At 37.6% G+C, this 17,500-nt stretch overlaps 1 protein-coding gene across 2 annotated transcripts in view; it reads right to left on the bottom strand.

Moving 5' to 3' along the window:
- Positions 1-1,951: 1,951 nt before the first annotated feature.
- si:dkey-40c11.2 (drebrin-like protein A) overlaps positions 1,952-17,500 on the bottom strand; it is a 35,361-nt gene continuing 19,812 nt past the window's right edge. Inside the window, exons 2-16 of one of the 2 annotated variants that reach the window (XM_061728975.1) lie at positions 15,655-15,710; positions 15,325-15,437; positions 13,936-14,010; positions 9,140-9,283; positions 8,733-8,810; positions 7,774-7,925; positions 7,543-7,597; positions 7,194-7,268; positions 6,534-6,642; positions 5,871-6,353; positions 4,302-4,763; positions 4,054-4,152; positions 3,824-3,957; positions 3,109-3,160; positions 1,952-2,994 (exon numbers count right to left, since the gene is read on the bottom strand). In XM_061728975.1, the coding sequence (XP_061584959.1) occupies positions 2,858-2,994; positions 3,109-3,160; positions 3,824-3,957; positions 4,054-4,152; positions 4,302-4,763; positions 5,871-6,353; positions 6,534-6,642; positions 7,194-7,268; positions 7,543-7,597; positions 7,774-7,925; positions 8,733-8,810; positions 9,140-9,283; positions 13,936-14,010; positions 15,325-15,437; positions 15,655-15,710 (2,224 nt within the window). In that variant the 3' untranslated portion in view covers positions 1,952-2,857. The remainder of the gene's footprint in view (positions 2,995-3,108; positions 3,161-3,823; positions 3,958-4,053; positions 4,153-4,301; positions 4,764-5,870; positions 6,354-6,533; positions 6,643-7,193; positions 7,269-7,542; positions 7,598-7,773; positions 7,926-8,732; positions 8,811-9,139; positions 9,284-13,935; positions 14,011-15,324; positions 15,438-15,654; positions 15,711-17,500) is intronic. The other variant, XM_061728976.1, reaches the window with a different exon arrangement.

The raw sequence follows: 17,500 nt of genomic DNA, 5'->3' as shown, positions 1-17,500 counted from the left end.
CTATGACAGGGAAGAGTTGAGAAGTGGCAAGGAGAGGGATGTTGTTGGAGAAAATGAGGCTCAGGATGGTGGGCATAAGCAGTTGTGTGCACACAAATGTGTGTTTCAAATGTGCACAGACATGTGTGTCTGTGCTTATCCTGCTCTGGAAGTGTCTTGAGGGAATCTGCTTTAGAGCAGAAACCCAGCCAATAAACCACAAGCCATCAGCAGCTAGGCCAGATTAGGCTCCTGTCATTGGCATTGTTCTGATAACGATACAGTGAGTGGCACTTCCCTAGCGCCATTTCACTTCGGCCATCCCACACTTGTCAGACCGCGACCGGTCAGATAGGGACTGTCAGTTAAATAAGAGATAAAGGGAAAATCAACGGGGGTGGTCTTCTCTGTTGGTTTAACACTACAGTTAAAGGGTTTTTGTTACTGATGGCGGACACACAAGGAATGAACAACCAACAGACAAAGGGAAAGGGGAAGGGAAAAGTTGACTGGCACATTAGCTGGCGCCTCCCTATCACTTGGCTTAATCTGAAGAGACAAGGAATCTCTTGAGTTATGGGGATGACTATGGGAACAAGAGAGTGGCAAAGGGACGGTAGGGGACTGGGGCACAAATATCAAGACCTATTTGCCATCATATTATTTCTCCATCTATCGTTGTTCATCTTTTAGTGCAAAAAAATATATTGCTTTAAATAAACCCTGCATATGTTTATGTTTTTAATGTGGATTCAAAAATGTAACTATCCTTTTTTAAATTTCTATCTCCAAATTTTACTCATTTGAGGTTTTCACCATTTTGTCCTGGCAAACCAGTTAGTCTTTCTTAAGAGGCACACCCCCTTTTCACACATATCACTGATGATTAACCTTCTGGGGTAACTTTGACAGAACAGTCTCCTGCATACATTTAGTCAGTCTGTCAACCGGCATCATTTCAAACAGGATGAGACCCATGTCAGACATTACCCCTTCATTCCAGAACAGAGGCTCATCTGCCAAACACTGTTATTGAACTGGCAGTACGAGAGCGTAACCTACGTATCAAAGGTGCACGGTTGAGAAATATTAATGTCATATTTAATCAATCATTATTACCTCAGGGGAAAATCCTGTTTAAGGTGTAAAAGCATTAGCAATTTTTAGCCTTAGAAATGTCAGGATTTCCTACTTCTAAAACGTGTGTAACAAAGAACCTCCTCTCTGCTTGTCAAAAAATTTTGCCTTTTGTCCTGAGGAATCTGTTCATTTCAGTCAGTTCGTTCTCGCAGGAACGTTGACAGGACAAATTGGAAAAGGGGATGTCTCCACCTACTGGTCTGAATAAGTATTACATCTGTTTTCTATTTCTTTACTTTTAGCATCTGTACATCAGTTATGCAAGTAAGAGCTATGCATCATTTGAAAGCTATATAATTACAATTCCCTAAAATACTTCCACTAAATTACTTTTTAAATCTAATTAGATTCTTCTATCAACAATGTATAAATAAACTGTCCAATGATCATTTTGTCTTAAATGAGACTCAATCAGATACATGATGTTATAGTCTAATTTTAGAATCAACATTTCTGTCACTATTGCATTTTAAAAGTACCAGCTGTTTGTTTTTGTTGTTGTTTTAAAAGACTCCATCAAATTTTCTGAATTGCCATCAAAAGCCAGAGGGAACACTGACTGATATTTTGGAAACACTGCTATTCCCTTTAAAGAAAATGTTCACGGTACGTATTTCTTGAGATTTTAACCAAATCAAAGGAAGGTACACATTAGCTTGATTTAAAAAAAATAATAAATTAAATGCAATTTCAAATATATTAATATCAATTGCCGACATGAACATTATCAGCTATTGATAATGAAAATCAAGAACAGTTTCCATTTTGTTTTGTAAAACTAAAAGTTTAGAATAAAGCAGAAGAGAGCCATTTTTGTAGAATTAAGGTTTGTAGATGTCATGTATTTGAAGGTTTGGAGTAAATACAAAAACAATATGCCATGAAACAAGCATATAACATATTAACATCTTATCCAAATGTAGAAAGAGAGACAGTTTTGTTTGTTTTTTTTTACCCTTTTTATACATTCGTATATACATTGCAGAGTATTATGATAGAGCAGATGATTAAAACTGTTGTTAATATCATCTGTGCCCAAAAGAAATGCATTAATTTGTTAAGAACTAGGAAAAAATAAGGCAAAACATAATTACAAATGCATAGAAGGACATCACCATAGAAACAAACTACAGGGCATCCAATACAACAACATCCTTTGCATTTCCATCAGTTGTCGAGCTCCTGTTCTGGTTTGGGCAATTAAACTATGCTGTGTGACTGGTAACAAATACAGTGCTACAAAATAATGCAGGAGATACAGAAACATGATTATAAGATGATACCTGGTACATGGATACAAACGGTGAGCAGAGAAACGCTTGTTATATGTGTAAATCAAAAAGAAGACTTTACACTTAAAAATGTTTGTGTTACTCAGAAGAAGAGCAGGTTTGTGATCCTTTCTCAATGCCTCTCCCACCAACATTTCCACAGTATCGCAAAAGAAAATAAGTTATTTTGGTCCAGGAAAAGATCTTTGCTGTTTTATCCATGAAAATGAGGCTGGGTAATTTCTGCGTACTTGTGTTTTTCTCCAAAACATCAAAATAGAGCCATATTTTCTGCTTTCTACAAAACAGGGAGTCACATGTTTCTTTATTCTTCCTACAGAACAGAGAGAATAAAGTTTCAGTGGGAGGATTAAGGTGAAAACATGCAGAAATGAGAGGGGAGAAGGTGTCCCTGAGTGTGTGTCTGTTTCTGTGTGTGTGTGCTAGTAAAGTGTGTCGACCCCTGTCTAGATGGTTTCCACGTAATTGGCAGGGAATAAGCCTTGACGGCCATCTTTGCTCCACCCCCTCCACCAGGCTTTGTCCACTGTCTCCACATCCCTGATGATGTCACCTGGTTCAAAGGAGATCTCAGATTCATCCTCTGTGGGAACCATAAGATAGCATGGTGAAGACCACATAATCACAAGGTAATTATCGTAAATGAAGGCACTTTATGTGCATGTGCACAGTAATTGCCCTGCAAATGGCAGCTTACCTGCCTGGTAGTCATACAGAGCCCTGACGCACATCTGTCGCTCGGCTGAATCCTGAAGTGGAGAGGAAAATGGAGTCAAAGAAAAGGCTCTTATTCTGAATAACTGTATTTCCTGCTCAACTAAACTACTCCAAAATAGAAATGAAGGAAAGTTATATCCCTCTCAAGAAACCTTTATCATACGTATTTACATTCTTATTTCCAATAAATTTCATAATTAGGCCAAAACAATACTGAATTCATTTACTATCAAATAGTGCCTTTTGAGTTAAAAGCATGAGATAACACTCCTCATGACGGCAAACCTCAGTTATCCAGAAACAGTATCACCCAGCAATATTTTTCATGCATCTTTACTGTTGTTCAATAATAATTTGACCTGTTTTACACACTGTCCTGTAACCACAACGTATACTCTGCAAATGCACCATATGCCCCTTTACTGACATAACATAACATAAAAATATATAAAATAACATCTAAAAATGTATTAAATTATACAATAAAATAAAATAATATAATCATAATCCTTAACTGTAAGGAAAGAATAAATCACCTACTAAAATTTCATTTTTTAGAATAGATTTTGTCCAGTGTAAGAGATGTCTGACAGCCCTTACAATTTCCTTTTAATGAATTTAATAATTTCATATAATTTAATAACATGTTTCACAAGATTTTTCCTAAGTGCAGTGTATGTTTGCAGATGAACAACCTCTTGTCCATTTTCTGAGATCTCCTGCTCCTCGTCCTCGATGATGCCATCCTCTTCTGCGTTGGTATGGAGACTGTAGCACACAGTCACCTCAGATGTGCTGCAGTCTGTGTCAGATGGACTCAAAGATCTCGCTGAGGAAAACCAGTGTAAGTATATCATCAGTCCTACTATCCCAGAAAAATGTGTATGAAAACATCATCAGTGGAAGAGTAGAGTTGGTGCCAAACCTGTGCCATTCTGTTCCTCTGTGACACCTCCATTTGTGATCCCATTGGTTGACAGGATTACAGTTTCATGTCTCATGTCTTGACAAATGGGTTTGGCATCTGAAATAATGACTTAGTAATGACTTGATGACACTTCTTAAATATAATCTTTCAGAAAGCTGCATTTAAAATTGTGTGTGTTATGTAAAAAAAAAAAAAAAAAAACACTTTGCAGTCCAAGTAACAGACTACAAGAAAACAATGACTACCTGTGGTTTCTGACTCCTCCTCTTCCTCTGAAAACGACTCAGCAAGGGGCTGGCCATCTCCTGACTGGTTGTTCTCACTTGCTTCTTCCTCTGCCTTCTCTTCATTTTGCATGATTTCCGCTGGTTCTTCCAGTGGCATGTAGTTGAATCCCTCAACTGTCTCCTCCTCGTGTACAACCTTCTCCTCTGGCTTGTCCTCCTCATTCTGGAGAGCCTTCTCCTTCTCCTTGTCCTCTTCCTTGTGCGCCTCCTTCTCTTTCCCCTCTTCCCTTTCCTCCTCCTCTGCCTCCTCTGTCTCAATCTGCACAGTGGTAACAGCAAACAGGTCCAGCTGCTTCTCAGGCTGTTCTTCCTCATGTTCCTCCACATCCTCTTCCTCATCCTCCTCCACCAGGACCGCCTGTACTTTGTAGGCAGTGTCTGAGACTTGCTCAGTGTGCACATGACTTGCTGTGTTGACATCTGTGGATCGGACAAATTAAGGAATGTTACAAGATTTGTCGTCATCAAAGTACCGTACAGCTTGTGGCAGAGAGCCTGGCATAACTAACAGTACATGGATACTTTTCCTGGTATGCATGATGTGAATCATTGAATTCACGTACATATTATTTGTTTAAATCTATTATAAAAGTCACATGTAAACTTTAGCACTGCTTTAACTCTCTTTCTCTCTCTCTTTATATATGAATATATATACATACATAAAACAAGGAATGACTGATAAGCAGTACTCGAGTTGTAAAAAAGAATCAGGGGGGATGGTGGATTTTATCATATGGGGACAGATAATTTGTGCTGATTACAAATAATATAATATATTACAAATAATAGCAGTGACTAAAACACCTGCAGAAATACTGCAGGAATGACATAGCAGCAGTTAAATGCAGCCTTCTGTAAGCTTTAAATATCCACTGGGCTTACATCAAATACATCAAAACACAACAATAAAAAACAGTTTTCTGAACTTATCAATATGACTTTGTCCTTCACAGGATAAGTAAAATGGATCACTGCAAAAACTCGAAATCTTAACAAGAATATTTGTCTTATTTCTAGTTAAAATGTCTAATTTTAGTAAAAAAAATCTCATTACACTTAAAACAAGACTCATCACTGGAAAAAACAACAATTTTCATCTGTTTCAAGTAGATTTTCACTTGAAATAAGTAGAAAAATCTGCATGTGGAACAAGATTTTTTTGCTTGTAATAAGAAGATAAATCTTGTCCCACTGGCAGATTTTTCTACTTATTTCAAGTGAAAATGTACTTGAAACAGGTGAAAATTGTCAAATAAGTTATTTTTCTGGTGTTATTTTTCTGGTGATGACTCTAAATGTTGAAATAGCAGTAAAACCACATTCATTGATGAAATGACATAAGGGATGGAAAGGGGGGATGGCAGTTTTACAGGGGGGATGATTTGGACCGTTTTTATTTCAGGGGGGATGCCATCCCCCCTCATCCCCCCTCAACTCGAGTACTGCTGATAAGTGGTGAACATTTAATTTTTTTAAGCTGTTGTTTGTTTATTTCATCCTTTTTTCTCTTCCATTCATCCCTACCTGTGCTCATCTGTGGAACCTGTGGAGAAAGAATGGGCTCAGAGTTCCAAGTTGACTCCTCTGTCGGGGTTGGGGCATCTGGCAGAGCTTCAGAATGGAAATAATTGGGGTCTCTGTTCATTAAACCTGGAGACTGAGAAGCCAAGAGAGTGGGGGAGGCTGGAGGTGCAGAAGGCTCTGTGGGTGAAGAAGCTTTGGGCTCAGAAACTGCCCGAACTTGGTTGTTATTTTGTGGAACGCTGGGCAGGGCGGAAACTGGAGGTGCTGGGCGAAGGGGTGACATAGATGGTGACATGGGAGCCTTTGTCCCGTGGAAGAAATCAGGGGGGGGGGACATTCCACGATATATAGGGGAGGGAGGAGCCCGGGAGAAAGGGGAGACCAGGGGAGAACTACGCGGGGAAGACGCTGCACTTTCTTCCGCTTTACAGAAGATGAAGGCGGTATCTGTCAGGCTGCGCTGGTATCTTCTGAATGGTTTGCCTGGAGAGAAATGAAACTGCTTACTATCAGTTCAAAGACAAACGTACTGTTTTTTGTATGTGTGTGTGTGTGTGTGTGTGTGTGTGTGTGTGTGTGTGTGTGTGTGTGTGTGTGTGTGTGTTTGTTTCAATGAGCATGCTTTAAACACAAAGCAACATATTTCTCTGCTGCAGCTCATACCAGAACGGGAGGATCCAGGGCTGGTGGGACTTTGTGATGAAGATGATGACAGCTGCCGGAAGAACTCCCTCGGGTTCATGGTGCGTTGGGACACTAATTCAGCTGCCTCCTACATGACAAATGTACAATGCCCAAAAAACTGAAATAGCTGGATAGTTTTAATTAACCATTTAATGTAAGCATTTTCACAATGTAATAATTTACTTCTAAGGATACAGAAAGTTAAATTCATTTTTTTCCCTTACATTTGTGAGCAAGTTACTGAAGTGTCCACAAAGTATTAATTCTAAGCTTTAAGCCCCTCTATGAAACAATTTCACTTCTAACCAGATGGGTGTGAACAGATTAAATGATTCCACAAAAGAGACTGACAACTCTGCACTAACTGGGATTGTCTAGCAGGTAGTGTAACACCACTTTGGTTGTCAGAAACAGTACCCCTCTACAGAGTTGCTTTAAATTGGGGTTTTACCATTCACTTCGTTTATTCCTCTCTTGCCAGAACTAAGAAACAGATGATGTCCACTGAATTTGTATATGGGCAACTACCATCCATCCCCATGCATAAACAAGAAAATGGCTTATAAATAGCTGCCTACTGTGCATTAAAGGATTGAAATGAAAACGTGAACCAATATAAAGCAGTGAATGACTACTTACTGCTGCTTTCTCAATGGACTCACTCCTTAGAAGACGAGCCCTCATGTCCTCCACATGCTCCTTTTGCTGCTCGTCCTGCCAGTGCAGAAACACATCGACATGATTATTCAGATATACATTTAAAATAAGACCTCCTAAGGTAAAGAGGTCATTCTGTAATCCCACTAAAGAATGATGTGTTAAAAACAAGTCATACATACAAGCCTTCTCCCAAACACTTTTTTTATTTTAATTTTCACCTACAGAAACACCAGCAGTGTAGATAACTCACATAGGAACATCATACAGGCAGGCCAGGTGAGGAACTCACTCATATCACCTGGAAATTGAGCAAAATATTTATACTCACCCATCTAAATTTCTCCTTTCTGCGGAACTCTTCCTCCTGCGCTGCCTGTCTTCTTCTGCAAAACAGAAGAATAAATGAAACAGCAGCGTTTTCCTGCCCTTGTGCAAAACATGTTACAAATACTGGATACCGGTACTTGACTGTGCTTTGTTTTTCTAGTCAATACAAGATAAAACCACTAGAAGGCTCCGTTTGTCAGGAATATTGTCACAAGTAAACTATTGCTCCAACCTCTGCTCCTCAATCATCTGAAGTTTCTCATTCATTTTTCTCTCCCTCTCGTCTGCTTCTCTTTTCTCTTTCAGAACTCTTTCTCTTTCGAGACGACGTCTCTCCTCGGCTGCTTTTCTCCTCTCTTCTTCTTTCCTCTCCTCTTCTTCACGCTGTCAAACACAAATATAATCATTTGAGAACACAATCCAATTTTTGTTTAAATTCAAATAAAACTCTTTGGGATGGAACTTCTTATCTAACCCTTTTAGATTTGAGGCATAGTTATGCCTTTACTTTTTAAGCCTGATGTTACATGAAGATCAACACTTTCAAGACACAAAACATGATATATAGTGCTTAAAAATGGGATTAAAGCAAAATGCCACTTCTGGTTTCCACTTCAATCAGTGGAAACCAGAATTATCTACCAGTAATTATACTGAATAATTAAATCATACATACTCAATATCAAGTGTTTCAATATTAATCGACTTATTCAGTATTTGAGCAATATATATAACGACAACATGCACATCGCCCCTGGTCTTTTTGTCTACATGCAAAGTCAGTTTTAAGTGTGAGCTCCCTTAAAACTAAGAACAGATCTATGTAAGCAGACTGTACTGTACTCATATAGATGTTTGCAATGACATTCATTTGGATTCTATTCAGTTTAGGTGTAAGAGAGTCAGGTTTTTGTGCTCTCTGTTTGTAAGAAAATTAATATGGATGTCATGAAAACTTTGGCAAAGAATTATTCTATATAAATGGATATAAAAAACAGTTTTTCAAAAAACTAAGTAATAAGCCTTGGCCTTGGCGCAAACACAATGAAAAGCACTTTGTCAAACCTGTCAGAAGGTAAAAAGAGGGTGCTGTATGAGTATAAAACACATTTATAAATACATACCAGGTTGAATTACAATTTTGAATAGAAGGAGATGCAAGAGTCTTATAGAGAGAGGATCATAATTCACCTCTGCACGCGCCCAGAAGGAGTCTCTGTTTATTCTTCGCATCTCCAGCGCAGCATTTGTTTTTCTGTAGTTCGTACCCTGTAATGATAATAATAATAATAATAATAATAATAATAATAATAATAATAATAATAATAATAATAATAATAATAATAATAATGATAATAATAATAATAATAATAATAATAATAATAATAATAATAATAATAATAATAATAATACTACTACTAATAATAATAATAATCATCATCATCATCATAATAATAATAATAAAATAAGCTTTTAGTTGTATGCAGTATAAATAAGTATATACATGCATATATAGAGCCTTAATATTGTGTTAAAGTGTGTTAATTAAAGTCTCTGTCACCATCTGATGGACATATTAGGTACTGAAGGACACTCACCACGATTTCCTCCTTGTCTGCAGACCGAGAGCTCCGTCTCACCCATTGTGAAGGAGCATGAGATTGGGCCTTGTCGAGTTCAGCTCTGATCGTCTCTTCTGTCACGTCCTCCACTTTCTCTGCACTAACGAAAACATGCGCTTCCTGAAATATGTTGGACAGGGAGGGGGAAAAGAAATGACAAGTAGAGTAAGACAGATGTGAATTTAATCCAGGCGTACATGCAGCACCGTAGCCACAAGGAAATCCATGCACACAGACCCTCTAGCGGTTTTCTCTTGGTTTGACAGAGTAACGAAAGCTTGGAGCCAAACAGTTGTGCAACTCCTTCATTTGTAAGGATTGTGAAAGAACAAAACCAGCTAAGAGGTTAGCGTGGGAACAAGGAGTTACAGCAAAGAGGGAGAGGGGGAGAACTAAAAGTAGGGGGCACAGAAAGTGGGGAAAAATGAGTGAATGTGAGTGCTTCCTAAAAACCACAAAATAATTACGGATATATTTTAATTTAATACTTTTATTAAACAGGTATTTTTGAGTATTGTGATATCACGCATTATTTTCCTGAGATCCGAATAGTGTACTGACACAGCAGCAAAGCTTAACTTCTGAAGTGTGTTGTCACAGACAGGAGTGCACAAAAACACTTAGTACATGCTGTGCAGAGTTCCTACTATTACAGCCAAAAAAAACTCAAATTGTTTCCAGGCTTTCTTTTTAGTTGGAGGTAAGGTGTTAGTATGCTATGCTAAAAACTTGGAATTCAAGTTTGATGAAAAAAAAACTACTGAAAGTTCATAAAAACCAAAGCACAAGTGTTTATTTGGATGAACATATAGGTTTAATAACATGGGCTGAACACAAAAATGAACTGTTTATGTGTGCAGGCATTTGTATGAGGTCAGGACCTTTCTTTGAAATTAATTCCTAGCTCTTTGATGAAGCCTCCAACAGGAAACCACAACTTTATCTGTGTAACAACATTAACACTGTCCAGAGCATTTGGTGAGCCATTTAATGCATGTCAGTATTGATACAATCCATATTAATCTGGCTGTCACTGTCAATTGCATAGAGTCGGTCCAGAGACCAGACAAGCAGTCCACAGTGCTACCAGTGCTGAAAAGCATAGATGCAAACCATGAACTGCAGAAAAGGCTTTAAGTTTTATGGTGTTTACAGTTCTGAGGGAAAAAAACTCTATTTTACTAACTTCTGCATTTTATCTACAATAATTCATTTAGTACAGTGTGCACAACATCTGTCAGAGTTAGTCATAATGTTACCTGTAGTTACCTACTTTATAGCTTTATGCAGGTGACTTTACAAGATAGATTATAGGAACAGCTTCCTCTCAAATAAATCCCATATACATTTCCCTACAAATTTCACAAGAATTGACATTTTAATAACTATTTTAATAACATAACAATGATTCAACATAAATCAAATACTACAGGATCCACAGATAGTCTTGTACTGTAAATCATACATATGAGTATATCCTTATCTGTCCTCTCAGTCTCATCTTCTCATTTCCCTCCACTTTTTTATCCAGTTTCAACCAAATGGGATTTGATTTGGGCTTTGGCGACGATTAGACAACCTCAGAATTTCACTCAGATTTTCCGATTAAAATAGAATCTAATACACCAACACTTTCAACCGGCCCAGTCTCTATACATGAGTTCATAATACTGTATGAGTATAAAACTGGAAACAACTCTGTAGACATCTGCAGTACAAGTATTGCTAAAAAGTTCAAACTAAAGCATCTGTTCTCAAGTGCACATCAGACCAAAATGGCAGATGAACAAGCTAAGGTGCTTCAGGGTTTATTCCCTTGACCTTAACATGTCACTTCATATCTTATTAGTTCCTTTTGTAATCCAAATCTCCTCCTCCATCCAAAAAAAAAAAAGAAAAAAATATATACCTTTGCTCCTGGCTATTATGCAGCTACAGTCAAAGTTAAAAAGATTCAAATGTTTCACTTTCAATCTTCCTTCCTTTCTTTTCTCATACTTTTATCTCTACATCTTTCACACAGCCTTCTTTGATCTGTCATTCCAGTAGAAATGAACAGCAATTAAAACATCTTCACATTCGTCATATTTAGTTTTTGTAACTTATGTAACTCTACTGTTTAGTTAATTACACACCCAAATGGGCCGCTACAGGCTCGTCTTGACAAAAATCTGCTTGCTACCTGCTAGAACATGCAGTAGCGCTAAGACATAAAAAAATGTATTGCATTTTGAATTAGGGTTTGTTGGCTTTAAGGACAAAGTTTGCTCTTCCATCTAATGTTTGCTTCGAAAACTCATTCTAAGCCTTATGATGCTTTCAGGATGTTTTCCTTCCGATCTGGCTATGTAGCTTTTTGTGAAATTACCTTTACATTTGCAAAAACCAGACTCCATGATAAATGGAGTCTCTTCCAAAACACTAGTCTTAAAGTGTCCAAAACACCTCATTTTAACCCACCCTCTGCTTTTACTTATCTACATTACTGAAAGTGTATTTGCAGAATGTATCATTGAATACCAGCTATCGCAGGCCTTTCAGAAAGAAAAGTGACCTTCAAGAAACAAGAGTTGCAAAGGCCAGCATACTATGTTTTTGTATTTATTTAGTTTCAATAAAAGCATTTAAAGCTTGACCACAATTTGGTCATGAGTCTGAACAATGAGTACAGCAGCAAAGACGGAGGACCAAGGATACAAAAGAAAAGTGCAAAAGAAACCATGTCAAAGACAAAATAATGTTGGCAATACTGTCCCCTACCTCAACAGTGTGTAGACCCACCTTTATTCAACAATTGTTTCCTCTTTGACTCTGTCATGACTTTAAAATTCAGTGATACGTGTTATTCCAAACTATAAGATAACCTAAAATAGTATGACTCAGTTTTTTTAATGGACATATAGGAAATCTTATAAATATTCTTTATGTAGGTAGTTTAACTTACATTACTAAGTACTACAGTATTACAGAAGGCTGCATTAGTGCAAGTGCTGTAAGCAAAAAGTTAAATTATTTTCTAAATATTTATTTGCTTAATATGTTGGCATTTTTTCCAATCTTGAATACAGACCGTTGTGAAAAGATGTTCCATCAAAATGTCTGCGGCCCAGAAAGGGGCATTAAAAAATTATTATAAAATAAAAAAGCAGCCGAAAACCAACAGCCTAACCCCAAAAAAGTTGTTGATAATTCCTTTGCTAACAGCCTTATCGGTTAATACAGTCTGAGTCATATTATATCTCCACTCAAAGTACACATCCTAATCAGTACATGGAAAATAACATAAATTCTGATCCAAAGATAGAAATTTGCTTATCATCTATGTCATTTCGTGCTTTAAAAAATACAAACACACATATCAGTATGTATTCACGTGGAATTTGTTATCCTCTGCAATGTTTCAGTCCACTCTAAGAAACATTACAATGAACATCAATGTCATTATACACACACAGTAACCCCAGATCATTACAAAGAGAAACTTGATGAGGTCTATAGTGTTGCCTTTAAGCTTCTTTTATGTTTTAAGCATTCCTTGAGCTATTTTATTTTTGAGTAATGTGTTTAAGAAAAGCTGAAAAGATTTTGAGAGATGATAATGCAGCTTTACGGTGTGAAAATCGTCATGTCTGCTGAGACACTGAATGAATTAAACAAATATTCGTCCAGTTATGCATCATTTCTGGAGTATTTAGGTCAAGGTATTATTGCAAATGGATTCCACATGTATAGCTATGATACCCATTGTAAAAATATGTTGTTTTTTTTAAGCCTGAATCAATTATCTATTAGTTTAAACGACTGAGGCATGGAGAGTTCAACATGTCTACATTTTAAGCTCAGATAAAATAACAACAATTTGAGTTTCATTTGAAATTTTTTGTTTTTATGACCAAAACCATAGCTGTTGTAGAGATGCCAGTCATCATTTACAACAGTGGTCACAGGTTACTGATGTTGTGGCACTGCTGCAGCTGTTACATAAATGTGTGTTTACCAAGGTTAAAGGTCACATTTCTCTCACAGTACACAGAACGAGGGGTGTTATTTTCTGTCTTTAAGGTCCTTTTCCAGGTACACCATGTAATTATTTCTCTCCATCATTAAAATCCCACATAAAAGTACATGAAGGCACAGGGGTGCTCGTACACATAAAGGGCATGAGTGGCCCACAAAATCCCAGATATTAGCTGTTTAAAAAGGAAAACAAAGAAGTCAACAAACATTCCACGGATACCTCTGCTGTTCTATGGAAACTACTAAACCCCAGGGATAGTTAAATGCCTCCTACCTGGCCTCAAGCACTATATAAATACAACACAAGTTTGTCATGCAACTTTACGTTGCATCACAATAAAAAGTGAGCTTTTGTCCTGAAACAGAAAAGCCCCCCCCAGGTAGAGGCAGACAGATCAAGCACAGACAGGCCACCAGTAGCACACCAGTAGCACACCAGTAGCACAGGAAGGGGACTGAGAAGAGGAAATTCTCAAAACAATACAAAGTAAACTATCCCGTATAAATATAGAGTTTGGGGTACAAAGTGCAGATTTCAGCGATTAAAGCAAATATGAAAGAACATGTCTACCAGAAATAAACTAAATACTGTTCTGCAGCTGACCTCCAATGTTGGGGGTGGGGGGGTATTATGTAATCTTTGAGTTAACAGTTTAGCAGTACAGCCAAGAGAGGCTAAGAGTAAAATTTCGACGACCATTTGACATGTCCAAAATGCCACAGGTTTTTCATTAATCACATTTAAGGCATTGTACCTTGAAAAAACTTTTGATGGCTGAGATGTGGCCCGCACATTCTGTCCTTCGGTGTTCATCCACATTGTGGCCGATCTGCAGACAAACACAGGATGTATGCACTTACATTCATATCATAATTCTCAGAGAGGGCTAAAAAAAGACAAGGGAAAAACAAGGAGAAGGACAACAGGATTCATATCGATGCCCTTGTAAATGATATACACACCATCTTTGGGCTCTTGAAGTGTGTGTAGCAGCATCATCTTACAACTTCTCAGAAAAAAACACCTTTCTCTCTCTTTATAGAGTGAGTCTTTCAGTGGTATGAAAAAGTATTCTACAAGCGGTGTAGATTTTAAACAACAAATTGCACAAATCCGCCCAGCTGTCATGGTTAATTTTTTCCTGCTGGTCGTGGTTCTTGTGTGTTGTTTTCTGTGGTACTCTTGTTATGTGTTTTGAAAGTATCTGGTCTTCCAATACCATCTTCTCATTGCCCTCCCAGACTTTTCTCAATTTATCATCCTGTGTTTATGACTGTTTAAGTTGTGTTAAGTTTAAGTAGTGCATAATTGGCGGTTCTTACTAGCACATGGCATTCCAACTTAAAGACAGTTATGTTACAGCACAAGGAAAGCTTGCCAGTTTTCACTGTATTGGCATACTGTATTATGGGATATAGTGAGCAAGGTAGAGAGGTGAGTTGCACAGTGAAAATGTGTGTGGCTGTAGCAAACCAACCGGGTACTTATCACATACTACAAGTTGTTTGCATACTGCTTACTATGCACTTTATCTTGCCAAACTCAATAGTGTGGCCCATGTTACCTAAGTAAAAGGTCTTTGTCTATTGCCCTATAGTCTCCTGCATTTAGGTCATATCCTGCATCCCTGACACCAGCAAAGATCTTTCAGGAAAAAAAAGTGATCATGAAAACGTGTATCAAAAGAAAGAGCTTTTGTCTACAACACCAGTAGGCATGTTTGGAACATAGCAAACAAGCTTACAGACAGATAATCTCAAGGCATTTCATTACAGAGTGAACCATGGTGGTGGAAATTTTATGGTTTGAGTTTTTTTCCAAGCCTGAGAAAACTAGGTATTTTCCAGTCACTGGCTTAACTACATAGGAATCTTGTATTTGGTTTCATTAAACAAATTATTTTATGCATGTGACTACAAATTATTTCATGCATTTGTCTACACAAGACTATTTAATTCTTTGAAGTCATTATATAATTATGAAACTATGTATTTGCTGTGTTTGAAATAGTACAAGTCTGTGTGTATTATTGCCAATTTTCTGTTGCATGAATGGGCAAATTAATCATGTGTTTCTTTAATTTGTCCTAGTATGTGGTTTATGAGAGGTAATCCTGAACACCAAGAGTCTGTCTGCCACTCACCCAGTTGATCATGACAATCGGAGGGGCTCCTGTTTCTTTACTTTCCACTTTGCAAAGTCCATACTGAGGCTTTGAGATGTGAAATTTCCCTGCCAGTTCTGCCAGACCACCCGCTATCAGAAAAACAACGGGGAAAAAAACGGACAGATATAAGTTGGAGGAAAAGGAATAATGGTGCAGGAAAATCCAGCATTATTTTTTAAAGCAAACTGTTGGAATATTGCAATACAGTGCCAAAGTAGATCGCTAGTAAAGAAGCTGACAAGTTTTCATGAATGGATGCATTAAGAATGTTCTTATGTGAATAAAAAGCATGACAGTTCACTGTACCTCCTGAGTCGGCGAGTTTGAGGTTGTTGGTGAACCCATCATATGTAAATAACGCCCTGTGAACAATCATACAAAAGCAGGTTAGTTAAAGAGAAATTTGGTCCACAAGCTTTTTCTGACTAAGACTGACTGCCAAGGTGAAGCCTTACCTCCCTTCCATAGAACTGGAGAGAGTTATGTACACTTTTATCACCTCTTGATTAGATTAGTGCAATACACTGTGAGCTCAGTCTGCCCTGCGACATTTGCAAATACTTCAAAACTGCAGTCAACAAACCAGCTGCTTGTAGATATCCAAGATCCAAATTAAAACAAAGTAATTATTGATTGCTTCGTGGCCCCCTTACATCTATGGGATAGATTAGTCCTCAATGTGTGCATGGCTCAAACTGTCAACGTATTCAAATCACAGCTTAACACTCATGTCTTCCACTTGCCTTTTGATTCAAGTAGGGTATGATACTCAATTAGATTATCATTATTATTGGGCTGCAATGATTACATTTTTTACTTTTATTTTCTCATTTTATTTAAATTCAAAATGTTTGTTCTAAATTTATTGTTCAACATGTGTAGTTTTGTGAACATGCTATAATAATAAATTGGATCGTGACCTTAACAGACAAAGCAAATACATAATATTGAGTGCTGTTTTTTCTGATAAAAAAAGAAAGAAAAAGATCTGGGTTCTTAACTAAAAGCAAATACAAAACCTTTGCACTCACACTTGAGCATGTGTTCAGCTGAATCTCTTGCATTCATTCTTATATTTTGCACAAGGGACACATAGTGATACACAAAAGCATAAACTGATGTTCTGGTACTTGTACTGGTCCTTTGTCTAAAGCATAACAAACTTTCCTGTAGTTCAAAGTATCACTGTAATGTTTTTATTTTTTTATTTTGATACATGCAGTTTTTTTTCCATTTCTCCCTTCATCTAGCTCCCTTCCTGCGTTTGCTTCCTAGCATCTTTATAGTTTATGTTTTAAACAGGAAGATCTGCTGCAACACAATAACCACTATTCAGACTGTTTTTCTCACACATGGATGGAGCCTGACTGGGAATCAAAATGCAGCCGGTGGTGCTCTCAGCTATGAGGTTTTTTGGCATTTGCAGGTGAAAACCTGTCCTACCACACCCCCCAGTCAGTAGACTATCACTGTGGCAACTCAACAATGTATAGTGTGTTTTGGTGGAACCCGTGAGATATTACTTCATTGCTCAAATCTTTCTTTTGCACAATTTCTGAGACAAAATGTGGGGAAAAGAAAGCAAAGCCAAACAAAGGACACACACGTCTGTTTTTATTGCAGAGAGCAATGAATTCGGGATTGAGCTCTGGTGTGCTTTGCTGCTAACATTATCTTCACTTACATGTATTAGCAGGACAACAGTGGAATGTATGTGTGAGTGTAAGTGACCTGCAGAGCAATAAATTGTCAAATCTTTACACAACTGTGAGTCGAGTACAAGTATGTCCCTGTGTGTATCTCTGAATGTGGGTAGGTGTAAATCTTTCTCTGGAGGACTGTGTCAATAACATCTGGAGCTGGGTAGCAGGAGGCCATGAGCAGCTATTATAATGGCCAAAGGTGAATGGTGTGTGTGTGTGTGTGTGTGTGTGTGTGTGTGTGTGTGTGTGTGTGTGTGTGTGTGCGCGCGCGTGCATGCTTGTGAGGAGTTAAGAGAGGCAAACTACCAGTTAAAATGTTCTCTTTTTTCTTTAGTGAACTACACAAAATGTACAGAAAACATCCGTTTAGTATACAAGCTGAAAGCAGGCCAGATACACATTTCTGAATAACTGAGTTAATTTTTTTCCCCCTCACACAACAAGTGTGC

The sequence above is a fragment of the Cololabis saira genome, chromosome 9, assembly GCF_033807715.1.
Source record: "Cololabis saira isolate AMF1-May2022 chromosome 9, fColSai1.1, whole genome shotgun sequence".
NCBI classification, from domain to species: Eukaryota; Metazoa; Chordata; class Actinopteri; order Beloniformes; family Belonidae; genus Cololabis; species Cololabis saira.
The sequence above is the reverse complement of the archived record's forward strand: the minus strand, read 5'-3'. Positions and strand labels throughout refer to the sequence as shown.